This window comes from Lemur catta, chromosome 4 (genome assembly GCF_020740605.2).
Source record: "Lemur catta isolate mLemCat1 chromosome 4, mLemCat1.pri, whole genome shotgun sequence".
Taxonomy (NCBI): Eukaryota; Metazoa; Chordata; class Mammalia; order Primates; family Lemuridae; genus Lemur; species Lemur catta.
Genome location: NC_059131.1, coordinates 71,181,427 through 71,198,424, shown reverse-complemented (window position 1 = coordinate 71,198,424; position 16,998 = coordinate 71,181,427). Strand labels below are relative to the sequence as shown.

Sequence of the window (16,998 nt, the reverse complement as noted above, 5' to 3'; positions counted from 1 at the left end):
TTCTCCAGAGAAGAATCTTGCAGCAGAGTGGTTGGGTGACTCACACACAACTTGTAAGTATGTAGTCTCTAACTCTGGCTAGCTCCAGCATATACTGTTAGCTCCAGAACTCTACTGTCTATCTATTGTCTAGCTCCAGAATTCACACCATTCACCCATACTGCCTCTCTAGATATGCTGCAGGTAACAGGCAACTGTTAGGAGGAGCAATAAAAATCCATAAGAAAAAGTAAAACCATAGTGAGAAACACCAACAATAAGAAGATTCACTGGAGAATAAAATAATTATCATTGATTGTGCATTCTCTACAAAATCAAGATAAATAGATAACCCCTGTGATCAAGATGCAAAATCTTCAATGAGAAACCAGCAGATACTCACATTTTCAGTGGATAGTTTGATACAGGTGGAGTAATGTTCTGTAATCTGTGTGTTCGTAAACTTAGGGATAGTAGCTGAAACATCAATACTTCTATATGGAAAACAAACAAAAAAAATTCTCACAAGGATCCATGATACTGTAACTTTTCAAAACCCAGACCCAGAATCCATGAGGTTTTGTGGAGATGCCTAAACCCCTGCAACCCATGTCAAGGTGTCTGCCTCGAGGAGAGCCAGCCCAGAAATACACTCACCTACTGGAGGGGGAGGCTAACAAATGAGGCGAGTCTGCGCTGAACTGCAGGTCAAAGACCTTGGAGCGCCTCCGCTGCAATCTCTCCTTTTCGTCGTCATTCTGAGGAAAGTCTTCAAGGACTGGGGTGCCAGGAGTATTGAGAGGGGCCTTCTTGGGCAGAGGCATTGAGAACACCCGTTCCGAAGGTGAGGAGGCACTGTGAGGGTGTCCACGGGTCTCTGAAGAAGAATTATGCATTGGGGCTGGCACTGGTAGAACAAAACATTGGCTCAAGGAAACTTCAACACAACATTTCCTCTATCTAAAGGGAATTTGAGTCCTGTCACAGGGGTGGTGGTTTGCCACACATTCCCCATTAAGATCTTCTCCAATTCTAATACTTGATGGCTAGAACCTCTAGAGTTTGAGTTTCTTGGAGGTAGAAGAGAGGTGATAGGTTTCTGACACTTCCTTGCTAATCTGGGAAAAATATCTACTCTGTAGCTATTGTGAATCTAAGCACCACACGGATATAAAGATAGATAACGTTGCTGCCTCTGATAAGCTCACAAATAGCTCAAAAGACATATACAACCCATAATGCCAGGCAAGGCAGAGACAGATGCTGAGACAAGGGGGAGGTATTGGCCACAGAGTCAGATAGGATGGGTTCTAAACCCAGCTCCTCTATGTCTTGGCAAGGAGATAGAACAAACAACATAAACATGCAAGATAAATGAAATGTTCCAAAGAATCATCCACCAGATTACTTGCTAACTGCAAACAGAAAAATGTCTTTTACAATGAAAGATCTACCAGTCACCATATTACCCAGTCAAATGTAGCCTCACAAAAAATAAGACAACTTGAAACTTATCTCCTGATGTGATACAACATGAAATTCATAACATCACCCAGGAGATATTCTGACCAAAAATGTTTAACCTAAATTTAAGTAAAGACTTCAGATCTTTAACTACCAGTTTGTAAGAAACACAAGGAGTCAAGGAACAAGTTAAATGATATCACAAAGAAAAATTCAGACAAATCTAGAATGCAGGACAGTTTACAAGACAACTAGCTTAGTCTCTTAATTTTAAAGTTAATGATACCAGCTTGGGCAACATAGTGAGACCCCATCTCTACAAAAAATAAAAAAAAAATTAGCCAGGCATGGTGGCACACGCCTGTAGTCCCAGCTATCAGGAGGCTGAGGCAGGAGGATCATTTGAGCTCATGAGTTTGAGACTACAGTGAGCTATTATTGCATCACTGTACTCCTGCCTGGGTGACAGAGGGAGATCCCATCTCTAAAAAAAAGAAAAAATAAATTTAAAAAAAGTTAATGACAAGACAAAAGCAGGGGGAACTCTTCTGGATTAAGAGAAACCAAAGAGTCATACAAATCTAAAGCAATATATGAGCTTTTGGCCCCTACTTTGTCAAAAAAAAAAAAAAAAATCAAATCAGCTGTAAGCAACATTTTCGGGATAATTAGGGAAACTGGAATATAGCCTAGATACCAGACAACATCAGGGAATTAATTTGTATTGTCTTAAGTGTTACTGTATTATGCCATATTATGATTATGTCACTTTGTAGGAGATGCAATTTAAGGGTGAAATGACATGATGTGTACAACTTACTTCCAACTAGATCAGTCAAAAATAAATATAAAGCAAAGACGGCAAAATGTTAGCAATTGTTGGATCTAGGTGGTGGATATAAGGGTGTTTATTGTGTTAGTCTTTCAATTTTCCTGTATGTTTGAACATTTTCAGAATAACAAGTTAGAAAACATATGGCACATTGAGCTGGAGATAAATGCTATGGAGAAAAGTAAAGCATGGAAGGGGAATAAGAAGGATTGGGGAACAGAGGTGGGACGTCTTTTTAAATACAGTGGTCAAGAAACGCTTCACCAGGAAGGCAACATTAGAATAAAGACCATGCAGATGTGGGGGAAGTTACATCAAAGCAGAGGGAACAGCAAGTACAAAGGTGGGAGCATGCTGGCATGTTTGAGGGGGCCCGTGTGACTGAAGTGAAGTAAGCCAGAGGGAGTGGCACAGCAATCTGAGGTATGTCACATTCCCCAGGGCCTAGCAGAGCAGGAACACCAATTAGTCAGAACAAGGGAAGGACAACTGGTAGGGGCACATGAGCCACACTTAATGGGCCATTGTAAAGACTTGGTTTTATACTAAGTGAGAAGGGAAGTGATTGGGTAATGATGAGAAGAGGAATATAGGGACCTAACTTAAGCTTCAAGAGGATCTCTCTGGCAATTATGCTGAGAACAGACTGAAAAGGGAGCTAGACAAACAGTAAGACCAGTTAGAAGGCAAGTGCCAATAGGTAGGACAAGAGATGACAGTGACTCAGACCAGAGAGGTGGCAGTGAAGGACGTTAAGTGGTCAGCCACTGGATAGTCTCAAGATAGAGCCAACATGATTTCCTGATGGATCAAATGTGAGGCATGAGGAAAAACAGGAAACTCAAGAATAACTGCAACGTTATCCTGAATAATTGATGAAATGGAGTTGCTATGATCTGAGAGATGAAGATATAGGAGAAGCACATTTACAAGGAAAGGAGGCAAGGGAGGTCAGGGCTCAGTCTTGGGACATGCTAGGCTTGAGATGCCTATTAGTCATCCAACTAGGGTAGACAGCTGGATATCTAATCCTGGAATTTACGGAAAAGTGTTGGGCTAGATATACACATTTGGAAGTCATCGGCATATAGAGGATATTCAAAGCCCTAATACTAGATGAGATCACTAAATAAATGAGTAGAGAGAGAGAAGAGCAGATTCTGAGACTGACTCTTAGAACCTTCAAAAGTGTAAAGAGCAGGCCAGGCACAGTGGCTCACACCTGTAATCCCAGCACTTTGGGAGGCCAAGGCAGGAGGATCGCTTGAGGCCAGGAGTTTGAGGCTGCAGTGAGCTCTGATGACATCACTACAATCCAGACTGGGCAGCAGATTAAGACCCAGTCTCAAAAAAAAAAAAAAAAAAAAAAAAAGTTTAAAGAGCAGGAAAGAAGGAAGAACCAGCAAAAGAGATGCAGAATGTGCAACTAGTGAAGTAGGGAAAAAACCAGAATATAGTATTCTAAAAGCCAGGTGAAGAAAGTATTTCAGGGGAGGAAGATATGACAAACTATGTCAAATGCAACTGACAGGTCAGATTAGCGGAGAACTGGCAACTGAACATTGGATTTAGCAATCTAGAGATGACTGGTGATCATGACAAGAGCAGTTTTCCCAGAGTAGCAAGGGAGAAAGCTGAACCGCAATAGATTTGAGAGAGGATAGGAAAAGAGAAATTGGAGGCAGCAAATGGAAACAAGGTTTTCAAGGACTTCCACTGTAAAAGAAAGGAGAGAAAGTGATTATACTGGTGGATCATAGAAGAATGTAAGCTAAGAGGGGAAAACTATACTTTCAGGAATCATTTCTATGGTTCATTACTAGAGAAGTTTCTCTGAACATGTAGAACATTTTTTAAAAACTTAAAAAAAAAGGGGAACAAGGACGTGAGAGCCTCAGGTGAGAGGTGGTGAAAAGTAGTAGAATATAGGTCTGCTGGGTCAAAAGATTGTCAAGAGTCAGGGAAGAAGAGAGAGCGAGATGGAAAGATATTGGTGGTATTGAGAAGTGAGGTACTTAAAATTGAGATGACAGTGGTACAGTGATGCTTAATGACAAGGTCTATGGTAATGAGTGGCTATGGCCTACTATGGCAGGGCAAGAAGCAAGATCACTGGAAGATAGAGATGAAGGAACTCAGAGAGCTCAGGAAAAGTTTCTAGATTTAAGAATCAGAAGGCCTGGCTTCAAAACTCAGGTCTGGCTGGGTGCAGTGGCTCACACACTTTGGCAGGCCAGGGTAGGAATATCGCTTGAGGCCAGGAGTTTGAGACCAGACTGGGCAACATGGTGAGACCTTGTCTCTACAAAAAAAAAATTAGCTTTTTCTTCCGAGACAGGGCTTCTCTTTGTCCCCCGGGGCTAGAGTGCAGTGGTGTCATCATAGCTCACTGCAGCCTCCAACTCCTGGGCTCAAGTGATCCTCCTGCCTCAGCCCCCTGAGCTAGGACTACAGGTGCCTGCCACCATGCCGGGCTAATTTTTCTATGTTTTGTAGAGACAGGGTCTCACTCTTGCTCAGGCTGATCTCAAACTCCTGAACTCAAGCGATCCTCCTGCCTTGGCCTCTCAAAGTGCTAGGATTACAGGCGTGAGGCATCATGCCTGGCCATCCACAAAAAATTTTTAAATATTAGTTGGGCATGATGGCATGTGTCTGTAGTGCCACTACTCGAGAGGCTGAAGCTGGAGGATTGCTTGAGCCCAGGAGTTCGTGGCTGCAGTGAGCTATGACTGTGCCACTGTACTCCCATCTGGAAAACACAATGAGACCACTGTCTCTTAAAAAAAACACAAACAAAAAATAATAACAGCTCCATCAATTATTAACTGGTAAAATTTTAAGTAAATGCTCTAAGCATTTTCTTCATCCCCCCAAATGGTAATAAGAATATAGACCACAGGCCAAGCACGGTGTCTATGGTCACTTTTCAGGCCTCATTTCTCTTGAGATTCAGCAGCATTTGAAACAGTTGACAATCCCTCCTTGAAACACTCTTAGCTTCTATGATACCACTCTCTTTTGAGTTTTTCCAGCTTTTCCTTTTCTATCCAGCTTCTAAATGTTGGTCCTAGGTGTGTACTCTCTACAAGGTTTTCCTGGTGTTCTCACTCATTTCCATGGTTTTATGATCTATATGATAAACGATGTCCAAATTTATTTCTCAGTCCATGGGTCACTTCCCTGAGTGGCCAAACTCTTATCCAAGTGATTATTGGCCTCTTCACTTGTCTATCAGGTAAATCACACTTAACCATGTCCAAATGCAACTCAATTCCCAAACCTCTTACCAAGGAATACCAGGCCTTGCCCTGTCAGATCTCACTCGCTACGCTTGATCACAATGTTTTGGTCAGGTCCTAGCCCAGGCCAGGCTCTTTCTTGCCTCATTTTTGCACTTGCTTCTTGTGCCTGAAAACATGTTCCAGTCTCTGTTTAAAGATCTTCCCTGAATCCCTAAAGAAGCCACCCCCCACTCTGCTATTATCTGTTATCATAACACTAAACTTCATCTGTTACTTCGTTTGTTTATCGTCTGTTTCCTCAACTCCAAGCTCCAAGAGTACAGAGATCTTATCTGTTTTGTTCTTTATTATATCTCTGCACCTGATAGAGGGTCTGGGCCAAAGGCGCAATACCTTTGAATGTAAAAACAAAAGCATGCATACTAATCATATATCGGTAACCACAACGGTTCCATGGCCCTGAAACTAACGTCTATTCCAGGAAAACCACCTTTTTAATGAAGAGACACCAAGCATGGTGTAGGAGCCCTGGGTACAAGCTGCCCCATTGCCCCCCCAGGGACTGAGCAGTGGCGCCAGCACCGCGAGCGCACCCGAAGACGCGTCCTGATTGGCCGAGCACCCCACTGCCCGTCCCGCCTACCAACCCCGCGCAGGCCCTGCCCTCCGCTCCGCTCCCCTCCCTTCCCCTCGCGCCTGCCTCTGGCCTCAGATGGCGGGCCGAGAACCGGGCTGAGCAGACCTGCTCTTCCCGCTCAGGCCTGCCCGCCGGCCCGGCCCGCTCGAAGTACTGCTTTGCTCTGGACCCTTCCCGCCTTGCCTCCGGCCGGCCTGGCCTCACCTGGGCAGGGAGGTCCCATCTTGCCTTCAGCGTCTCCGGATCTGGTTTTAAACCGCGCGCGCCAAGACGCCCGAGCGCCGTAACGGCCGTGTGACGTCACCGGAGGGCGGGTCCAGCGCCGCGCCTGCGCGGACCACCTCGGTCCGCCTCGGGCCAGGGTACCCGCGGGCAGCGCGGAAGTGAGACGTCTTGGGCAGAGGGCTTCTGGCCCGTAGTGTGAAAACTCCCTCGTTCCAAGCCGTAGGCGCGGAATTGGACCCTAGGGACTCAGCGTTGAGCAGAGCGGGAAGGGGCCCTTCTTTCGTGGAATTTACTTTCTAATGGGGAGCCAGATTACCGAGAAAACGACGTTCATTTCTCCTAGAATCTTCTGCTATGAGGGTAGCAAAACGCTAAAAACGTGGGAGGGCGCCGACACGGGAGTGAGAAGCTTTCTAGGCGGGGAAGACGGGTGCACAATGTATGTACATTTTTTTTTTTTAAATGAAGGCCATCGTTTTTATTCAGATTTTTGTGAATTTGTGAAAAGCTTCCTAGAAACCACAGCCCCTTCCCAAAAAAGGTCGGAAGAGTTAGAAGTGTAAAATGCTGCCTGTCCATCCAGCTTCATCTGACTCAAAATTGAATTATGGGAAGAAAGGCCAGGGCAATTCCCTCAAATATTCCCAAGCACATCCTATAATTTCTTATAAGTCACACATCTGACCTCTTTTGTAGTGTTTGTCCTCGAAGGTGCTTATTGGCAGTCAGGTGAAACAATCTTGACATAGGGACTCTTGCCCTCTTAGTAGGACTGTTTAGCATCCTTGACACCTTTGCCCACTAAATGCCATCAGTGCCCCTCAGTTATTTTGGCAACCAAAAAGTACTGCCCTCTGTTGAAACCACTTTTTAAACCTATTAACTAAAAAAACAAAAACACCACCAAAAACCACTAGGTTTATACTTTGGAAAAAGGAGAGCTTTATTTCTCGTGAAAGTTTCTCAGCTCGCAGTGGCCATTCTGGCAAGCTGGAAAACACTGTCCCAGCCACAACCCAGGAACACGCGTTTCAAGGGAGAGATAAAAGGGAACAAGGTTTTATACTAGGCAGGGTGGCTAAATATACATATTTAACAAGCTATAGGAGTCATGAATATTTATGAAGAGAAAACACACATGTAATTGTGCTTTACCCCTCCCATCCCGTCATGGCTGGCAACTCAGTTTTAAGGTTTTTTTTCTGGGCTCCCCTGGGTCAAGAGGGGTCCATTAAGCTGGCGGGGGGAGGTGTTTAGGATTTCATTTTTAGGTCACAAACCTATTTGTTGTTCGTGTGAACTTGTTATTCCAGTGATCACCTTCAAATCTTTAGTGTAAGGCAGTGTAGGATAGAGGAAAGAAAAGGAGTTTACAGTGTTCTTCATCTCAGCAGATGATACCACTAGCCACCCAAGAACCCAAATCAGCACTAGGAGTCATCCTGGATGGCTCCCTCCTCGCCTCTCTCCACACACAATCCAGTATCAACTCTTTTTACCTCCTAAAAATCTCTTCAATCTTGCCTCCTTTTCATCCACATTACCTTCCCGCTGCCCTGCTCTGACCCCCATCTCATTGGGTCCAGAGTGGTGTTTGCCAAGTACAAATCTGAGCTGTCACTCCCACTTTGTCCCCCACCATATTTCTCCTGGAAGTCTAAAACCCTTCAGAGGTTCCACTGTGAAGTTCTAAATGTCCTATAAGGTCCTGCAGAGTCCGCCTGCCCCCACCCCTCACTCCCCTGCAGCCTCTTGAACCTTGCCTCTCCTTGCTCCCCACCTTCCAGCCACTTGGGCCTTCTTTCAGACCCCTCACCAGGCCTGCTCCCACCCCAGGGCCTCTGCACATGGGCAATCCTCCACCTAGGATCCTCTTCCCAATTGTTATTCCCTTAGCTCCAGTTAGGTTTCAGCTCCCCTATCCTCAGGGAGACCTTCCCTGATATGTGCACAAGTCTTACTGGAGGCTTCGGTTGCAGTTTTACATGCAGTGGGGTGACTGTTTCATGTCTCTTTCCTCCATAGACTGTCAGCTCCATGAGGATGAAGTTGTGTTTGCTCAGCATTCTTTTCCCAGTGCCTGATGCAGGCCCTGGACACAGCAAGTAAGTACTTAAATGTGTACTGAATGAGTACAGTTGGAAGGTAAGTTTAAATCCTGGGTTGGGCTTGTTAACATCTCTGGGCCTCATTTTCTTCCCCATCTATCTCATTTAAGGGGGGATGACAATACCCATTTCACTATTATGAAGAATTAATAATAGGTTAAACTCCCTGCAAGCAGGTGGACTCAGTATATGCTAGGGTCATCTCCCTCACTTGTTCTCAGCTGAGTGCATTTGAGGAGGAGAGTGGGAACAAGTGTGATCCTCTGGATTCCTTGTTTGTGCTTACAACAGCAAGGGTTGGGAGGGTGGTAAGTGGCACTGAATTGGGAGCCTCTGAAGAACTAGCTTGGAACCCTGGCAGAGGAAGGCTGCTAGGTGACCCACTAGGTGAGGCCTGAGGCTGTGGGGATAATGGAGCCACCTAAGCTGACTGCTTAGAGCTTCCTCCATCCCCAGTGTCTCTGTGGGCCAGGCCTTCCTAGTGGCCCAGTATGGACAGGTCTTTCACCTCCTGCCCTGAATGTCATCTTTGTTTTGGGGATTAGATCTACAGAGTGAATGATTTATCAGTGATATCAGTGATATGCAAACTCAATTCCTCGGTTTGTACAAATGTAAAGTAGTGGGGCCCCTCCCCAACTCCCAGGCTGCCAGAAAAGCACTACTTGGAGTTACTGGAGTCACCCTCACGGGATTCTAATTCCCCCAAATAAGTGGGAAACAGCCTTAGTTTACATGAGGAACAATAGTATTAGCCATTGGCTACCTGAACAAGCCACCTATGGGCTGTAAATTTGCCATGACCTTCCAACCTACAGCTAGCTTATGTCATAATGCAGTTCCTGATATAAACCATCAGGTCACTGGAACTCAATGGGCACTTAGATGAAACAGCTTTGCATTCGATTTGGCCCCTACACAAATGCCTTTAGTTTTTGTATGTGATAGGAAATTCCTAACCTCCTAAAGACTGGGCTAAGAACCAACAATTTCTGTCTTCTAGAATTCCAAACAATAACATCCCACCCTTTAAAATTAATATAGTGCTTTTTGCTTTTCAAAGCTTAACTACATCTTGTTTTATTTCAAAGACCACACTGAAAGGTTGCTAGCGCAGGTACTTTCCTCTAGGCTCTGTCACTTACTAGCTATGTGACCTTGGGGAAGTTGTATATTCTTTCTGTGCCTCAGTATCCTCATATGTAAAATGGAGGGGATAAAGGACCTGCTTCATGGGGTTATAGTATGAGGATTAAGTGAGTTACCAGATGTAATGCAGTCAGAACGGTGCCTGGACCATTGGCAATGCTCAGTGAACACTATGTATTCTCATTACTATAACTGCTGTTGTATCCTGGGGGCTAGCCAGGTTTTGTTTTAGAATAAAGCTTAGTTTCCTATCTGGAGAGGTTTCCCCTTTAATTGTAAGAGTAATTCCCAGAGCACTACAGGTCTGTTCTTTCCATTACTATTTGTTTTTTTTTCCTATGCTCTTTTTTGTACCCTCTGCCCCACCCAAGCTTTGCTGACTGTTCCCTTTGTAATCTTCTACCCACTCATAACTTGACATTTTCTTTCTTGTCTTCCATTAGACTAGAAACTAGTCCAATAGGCTAGAAGCTAGACTAGAAACTAGAAATCATATCACATTTGTACTGGAGCAGACTTCTACAGTTTATGCATGTTGTTTGTAGTCACAAAGATCTTTTAATTTGGCTGATATTTTGGTTTGGGCACTATGAAAATTAATAACCTAGGTGTTCGTTAACATCTTGAATTATTCTTTCCTGGCCACTGGCCATGCCACTGGGAAACCACAAGGCAGACTGGTTCAAGGTGTATTGAGAAATACCAGGAGGTACTGGATGGAGCTATCCCAGGGTAACATGAACTTCTTGGGAACAGGCATGTGAGAATGTTGATCTGCTGAGTGTGTTATTGCACAGATTCCAATATATACAGAAAATAGCCTCCTTTATTGAATTGTAACTAAAACACCAGCAAATGATTTTCTAAACAAGAAGTATATGGATGTTTTTAAAACACCAAAATCCCACTAGCATAGAGCCAACCATCATTGCATCTTACCTTGAAAGTAGTACCTGATGGATGCCATAAGGCGACAGGGGAACACAGTAGCCATTATGCAGCAAGAGCCTCAAATACTGCCTGGCATCAGCTTCTGGGGCACTTTTAATTTATTTTTGCTTTGTGTGTATGTGTGGAAGCGGGTAGGCTGTGGATTCTACAGCTGAAGCCCATAAAGGCCAGCCATCTGATCCCCTTTGAGATCAAGTTAAATGAGGACAGACTTTCCTCCCCAGTAGATCTCCCTGGCAGTGCTAGGTAGAACAGCATTGGTATTTCCAAAACAACCACACCCATAACTATAGCTGCATTTCTTAACACTCCTCCTCAGCATGCCCAAGGTTTTGAAAGAAGGGAAAAATACACCAGTCGTATCTCAAGAAGCACGATTTTGTTAGAATTGGACTGCTTCATAATCCCTTCCTGTCCAACCCTGGCAGTGGGCCTAGATTGTGATGACCCTTCTTTTCAAAACCGCAAACATAGTTGAAATAATCCCTTTGTCATCTTTGAAAAGAGAATACAAAGGCATGACCAGACTGAGAAAAAGCACAGCTATACATAGTAGCTAAACATTCTTTCCATTTGACAAACAAGTGGCTCCTCCTCAGAAACAAAGTAATTGGTAATTGTTGATCTCAGAACCCTCAAAAACAATGTCCTTTTTTAATAATGTTGTTTCCATGCACTAAAAAGTTCATTATATGTTGGCTATTTCATTAATTATAGTAAACAGATTATCTCAATTATGAGACAGGTCACTATTGACTTACAATTTGTTTGTGAATGAATGCTTATTATTTAGGTAATACTGGAGTTTTTCCAGATGCATAAAAACAGCTATATTGTCATATGAAAATGGGCTAAAATTATAGTCCCAGCTACTGGAAAGGATGAGGCAGGAGGATCGCTTGAGCCCAGCAGTGTGAGCCTATAGTTAGCTATGATGATGCCACTGTACTCTACCCAGGGCAACAGAGAGAGACCCTATCTCACAAAAAAAAAAAAAAAAGGGACTAAATTAAGAAAATGGAAAATAAACATCTTGATTATATTTTCGAAATAGAGATGGCCTGAAAAATTAGAACCTAAAATATGAGAAGTTGCCCATCACAGTATTTGCAATAAAATGGAGTGTCACTCAGCTTGGATGGGAATTAAGCTAACAGTTCAGAGTAAACCAATTCATAAGGAACATGTTGAGAGTCATTCACAAAAAGGAATAAGCTGGAATGGAGGTATTCTCCAGTTCTCTTTTGCTTCCAGTGTTAACAGAAAAACATAACTTCACAGGCCCCCTCTGGATTTAAACTTCTTAGCATCAAGATCCTACAATAACATCCATTTCCCTGGACCTTCTTTGGATCGAGATGAAAGTCAAAAGAAGAAAGGCTCAGAAGACTCACCCTAGATTAGGCCCTGCAGGCTGCATCCATCCTCATGACCATTTCACGCACTCCTTGAAGTGTCTTAATCTATCATAGCCCCTACCAGCAAGGTGAAGGTCACATACATTGTTAATATATCTGAAAAATAAACTCTTTCGCAGCCTGAGGAATCAGAAATACCTGCTCCCGTTTTTTTTTTTTTTAATGGCTTTTACATTAAGGTGCCGCAGCCAGTGGGGCACAGGGCAGAGTTTTTACCTGGGTCAGAAGGTTATGAAACTCTTCCACTGCCTGTGAATGTGCCATGGGGTTTAGCACCAGGTGTTGGAAGAGATTGACAGGCTCAGCATTCCGAAATGCCTTAGGGATTGGGATGGTCAGGGGCAGGACAGTGTTACCAATGAAGAAATGATGGAGGGTCCTTTGCTGGAGGCCACGGCCCAAGAACCAGAGAATGTCCTGGAGCCGCTGAGAGAGCATGTTGTGCTGCCAGTCTGTTAGGGGCAGCCGTAGCAACAGGTGCATGAGGGCTGTTTTGAAGTGGTAAGAGGTGAGGATGGGGCGGGACGCTCCGTGGGGTAAGCTCTGATGGTCCCGGAGACTTAAAATGATCTGGAAGCACTTGAGGTGACAGGTGTTCTCAGGGGCAAAACGCCCTACCATCTTCAGGAACAAGTGTTCACAGGCTGCAAAGGACTCAGGCCAGTCTACACTGGTGAGCTGTTCCTGGTCAGGAGCCTGACTCAAGAGGTAGACCAAGGTATCTTCCCGTTGCACCCCCAGGACCAAGTGGATTGAAAGAAAGCGGCCTGAGCGATAGTCCAGCCTGAGCTTGCAGGAGGTGGTAGAAGGTGGGAGACTGAGTTTAAAGTCATATTTGTGGGCCACCAGGGCCCAGGCATTGCCCACCATTGTCCGGAACCACTGAATGGTCTTGCACACATCCAGGTGGAGGCCGGTGCAGAGAGCTGCCTTGATGGAGCTGCCACACTTCCCTGAGACCACCAACTGGTCCCTGTGGTGGTGCACCAGGCATAGTACATCCCCTAGGAGTTTCTCGCGCTTGCACATACATTCTGATTCCACCAGCACATGGCCACAGCGGCGGCCTAGGGCCACATCCCTCATCTCCAGGACAAACATAGTGCCCTGAGGAGGGACAATGGGCACCAGGATATCAAATTTCTGAGTCTCGTGGAGGGTTCCCCATTTCTCAAAGGCAGCCCCGATGCCCAAGCAGTCCTCCAACTGTGGGTGAGCCTCCCGGCGGCTGAGCACCCGACAGGCCTCAATGAGATCATCCACAAAGCTCTCCACGAACTCACAGGTGCTGGGCAGGTCACGGATGGCATTTTGGACATAATGTTTGTAAAAGGAGTCCAGAGCCTCCCAGGTGGGGAAGTCAGTGAGCCAGTTGTAAGAGGTGATGGGCACAACACGGACTTCCTCCTCCTCCTCACTGCTGGAATCAAAGGCTGGCTCATGCTGCAAGTTCTGTCGTAGGAGCTCAAAGATGAGAAAAACGCAAATGAGGCCAGCGTGCCACAGGTTTCCCAGTATCCAGCCCAGAGGCCCCTCCTGGCTGTCGGTCTGAAATGGCCACCCCATGTCCTTCTTCCCCAGCACTAACTCGTCATCAGATGTGTCTCCTCTCCAGAAGTTCTCTGCCTTCTGCCTCTGTTCAGCTGCTCGCTTTCTCTCTTCAAACTCTCTCTCTAACTGGCGCATCTCCTCGCTCATTCGCTTCTCCAGCTGCCGACTTCTGGCTAGTGTGTCCAGGTCCATCCGGTCACTGACCATCAAGGGGTGGTGAACAACATACATTACTGCCAAGAACAGCAGGCTTATCACAGCCATGGAGGCCTCTGCATCTGGAGAAGTAGGAGGGTGGGAGTCAGTGGTGATCTTCCAGACTCATCTGCTCTCCAGTGCATATTCCCCAGAGCCCTGATACTCCAAATCCTAGACGTCAACTACTCAGGAGGAACGGAAAGCTCACAGAGCTGGGCTTGGACACAGCAAGAATAGTCTAACTGGGAGGTGGTTTGGGAGAAGGGGGGGAGCAGCAGGATGTACCACTCAATTTCTCTACTGTTTTCCTTCCACATGGTGTGGGTGGTATTTAGGTTTCCAGAGGGTGGACATGGGGCTGTTTTTATTCCTGTGTAGGATGGGGAAGGGGACCCTTGTAGGGTGGCCTCACCCGACTCATCAGTGCACTGATCCCAGAGGGTCCCTTCCACAGGCAGAAAGCACTGAGTCTCCCTGGGCAGCACCGTTCCTCTCTCTAGGCAGCCAGCCCCAGGCCCCAGCTGTAGCATCCCACTTCCTCTATGACTTCACAATCTTCATTCTGTTCACCTAGTGTCATCAGACCACCCAGCCTCTCCCCCTCTGCCCAGTGGGCGCCAGGGAGGCACAGTGCTGCCATCTGCTTCCTTCTGTGCCTTTTGAGGTCCTAAGGGAGCTGCTGGATGCCCTATGGGTGGCCAGGCTAGCTCCACTTCTCAGCCCAGAAAACTGCTTGCAGAACCATGGCCCACCTGGCAGTGGTCTGTTCCTCTGCCATCCCACCCACCACTGAAGCCTGAAGCTTCTGGCATTCACCTCAATAACTCACAAGCTGCTGCTCTTACCAAGATTCATGAAGGACTGTACCTGCGGTGTGGACGCTGAAGCCAGGTGGGCGGCTCTCCTCTCCTCCCTTTGGAACTTGGCCTTGCCTAGTCTCACGGCTCTCTCCAGGAGCCCTGCTAAAATGTACAAGGTACCTGGGGGCTTTGGCTCAGAGCAGAGTTTCCCCCACCCCATTCATAACTTTCCCAAATTCCACGCCCAGAGATTTGTACTTTCACCCACCTATCCATATCAAACCAAGGACCCGTCCCGCCTCAGGGTTTCCCCCGGGACCAGGGCCAGGTTACTCACCGTCGATGTTAGCAGGAACACAGTCTTAAAGAGACAGCGCGGCCTGACCATCCCTGCCTTCTTCCCCGCGGGGTGGGATCTCCCGATTCACCGCTGGGGCCGCACGCAGGAGTGACCCCGCTCCCCTCTCGGAAGTATAGACCATGTTTGTCCGAGCGTCCGAACGTCCGCGCGCGGTGGGCCCCTGCGACCCCCGCCATGCGGTGCGCGGCTCCGAGGTCGCCAGCCCACAACTGCAGCTCCCGCCGTCCGGGTCCTCCCCGCCCCGCCGCGCCCTGCCCCGCCCCGCGGGTACAAGCTCCTCCCCGCCCACACCCTGGCGGCCCCGTGTGCTAGGGGAGCGCCGCCCCGCCGGGTGACCCTTCCCGCGAACACGTCCTGTGTCCGCAGCCCCGGCTCCCGGGAGTTTGCTGGGAGAGTGGTGTGGCGGTGGGCACACTCTCGCAGCTGCTTGGCCTCCCTAGGGTGGCAAAAGGGGGCACTGCACTGCCTGCTATCAGCTTCACTCAGCTCAGTTCGGTAGAAAATATACTTACGGGGAATTTAGGTGTGAGGATGATGGTGGCAAAACTAGGAATTGACCATTCTCACTTAGGGCTGGCCCTGAGCAAAATGGCACAAAGATGAGGTGTGTTTTCAGCACCTTAAATGTGCCTCACTCCCAGCCCCCACCCAGACTCAGCTGTCTTTCCCCAACCCCTTTCTCCTATCAAAGTGACTCTCATGAAAGGACTAGACAGCACCCAAAGACCTGGCTTGGGGCCTTGCTTGCTATTCTCTAGCCACGTGGGAGTAAGAATCCTCAGTCTACAGGGCCGCTTTGCTAATGGTAGGTGTGTATGAAGGAGAACTCTAACAAAGTGTGGAGGCTGGACAAGCCTTATCACACATTAAGAAATACCAACAGAATGGATCTCCTGAAATGGATCTTCAGAGTATCAGAAAGCCCTCTGTCTTCCTGTCCTGTGTCAGCTATCCAAGGAGAAAAAGGAAGTGATGACCACTTGATACCAGCTAAAATCTCGCTGCTGAAGGACAAACCAAGTTTCAGATCTTATCTAGTAGCAATGCAGAAGGAGCCCCCAAACAGGTTGGACAGTACTTCCAAAAATACTGATTTCTTCGAGGCAGGAGGATTGCTTGAGCTCAGGGGTTCAAGACCAGCCTGAGCAAGAGGGAGACCCTGTCTCTAAAAAAATAGAAAAACATCGAGCTGGAACAATAGGAAAACTATAAAGAAAAAAAAATAAAAAATAGAAAAACAAAATTAGCTGAGCAACTAAAAATAGAAAAAAATTAGCCAGGGGTGCGCTTGGGAGGCCGGGGCAGGAGGATTGGCTAAGCCCAGGAGTTTGAGGTTGCTGTGAGGTAGGGTGACACCACCGCACTCTAGCCCAGGCAACAGAGTGAGACTCTGTCTCAAAAAAATAAATAAAATAAAAATAAAAAAAATACTGACTTCTTTAATTGTGGACAGGAAAAGACTGTCTGCTGGCTAACAATAACTGAAGTTCCAAAGTTACTTTTTATAAACTTGGATTATGAAAAATAGCTGGGCGAGGTGGCTCACGCCTGTAATCCTAGCCCTCTGGGAGGCCGAGGCGGGTGGATCGCTCGAGGTCAGGAGTTCGAGACCAGCCTGAGCGAGACTCCGTCTCTACTAAAAAATAGAAAGAAATTATCTGGCCAACTAAAAATATATATAGAAAAAATTAGCTGGGCATGGTGGCACATGCCTGTAGTCCCAGCTACTCGGGAGGCTGAGGCAGGAGGATCGCTTGAGCCCAGGAATTTGAGGTTGCTGTGAGCTAGGCTGACGCCACGGCACTCACTCTAGCCTGGGCAACAGAGTGAGACTCTGTCTCAAGAAATAAATAAATAAATAAATAAATAAAACTTGGATTATGAAAAATAGATTATAAGTTATTACTGAACATTAGTGTATTTGTCCAATTATAAGAAATTCTCTATTATCTTTTCATTTATGACATGGTGCTGGGATGAAAAAATACATTCAGAGTGTGCAAAAACAATGGTATTTAAAAACCATATGTTTAAAAACATGTGTCCATGGTTAAGGGTTTGTTTTAAAAGTAACTGGTCA

General features: G+C 46.3%; 2 protein-coding genes and 1 long non-coding RNA gene across 7 annotated transcripts in view; 1 reads left to right on the top strand and 2 right to left on the bottom strand.

Annotated features, from left to right (window-relative positions):
- Positions 1-6,462, bottom strand: part of NCAPH (non-SMC condensin I complex subunit H) — a 35,671-nt gene extending 29,209 nt beyond the window's left edge. Inside the window, exons 1-3 of one of the 2 annotated variants that reach the window (XM_045550131.1) lie at positions 6,362-6,462; positions 637-856; positions 383-473 (exon numbers count right to left, since the gene is read on the bottom strand). In XM_045550131.1, the coding sequence (XP_045406087.1) occupies positions 383-473; positions 637-856; positions 6,362-6,380 (330 nt within the window). In that variant the 5' untranslated portion in view covers positions 6,381-6,462. Of the gene's footprint in view, positions 1-382; positions 474-636; positions 887-6,361 lie in introns of both variants that reach the window. The other variant, XM_045550130.1, reaches the window with a different exon arrangement.
- A 78-nt stretch (positions 6,463-6,540) lies between these two features.
- On the top strand, positions 6,541-12,081 carry LOC123637208. Its single transcript, XR_006734769.1, has 3 exons — positions 6,541-6,821; positions 8,408-8,487; positions 11,872-12,081. It is a non-coding gene; the product is annotated as an uncharacterized LOC123637208 (long non-coding RNA).
- A 44-nt stretch (positions 12,082-12,125) lies between these two features.
- Positions 12,126-15,145, bottom strand: ITPRIPL1 (ITPRIP like 1). Of its 4 annotated transcripts, none has more exons than XM_045550127.1 (3): positions 14,895-15,145; positions 14,625-14,716; positions 12,126-13,837 (listed from the first exon to the last, which is right to left on the bottom strand). In XM_045550127.1, exon 3 carries the CDS (start codon positions 13,821-13,823, stop codon positions 12,183-12,185), a length of 1,641 nt encoding a protein of 546 aa, XP_045406083.1. In that variant the 5' UTR covers positions 13,824-13,837; positions 14,625-14,716; positions 14,895-15,145; the 3' UTR covers positions 12,126-12,182. The 4 variants fall into 4 exon arrangements, with proteins under 4 accessions (XP_045406083.1, XP_045406082.1, XP_045406084.1 ...); XM_045550126.1 differs by having other exon boundaries at positions 14,625-14,719; positions 14,895-15,141; XM_045550128.1 differs by lacking the exon at positions 14,625-14,716 and having other exon boundaries at positions 14,895-15,141.
- Positions 15,146-16,998: the final 1,853 nt, after the last annotated feature.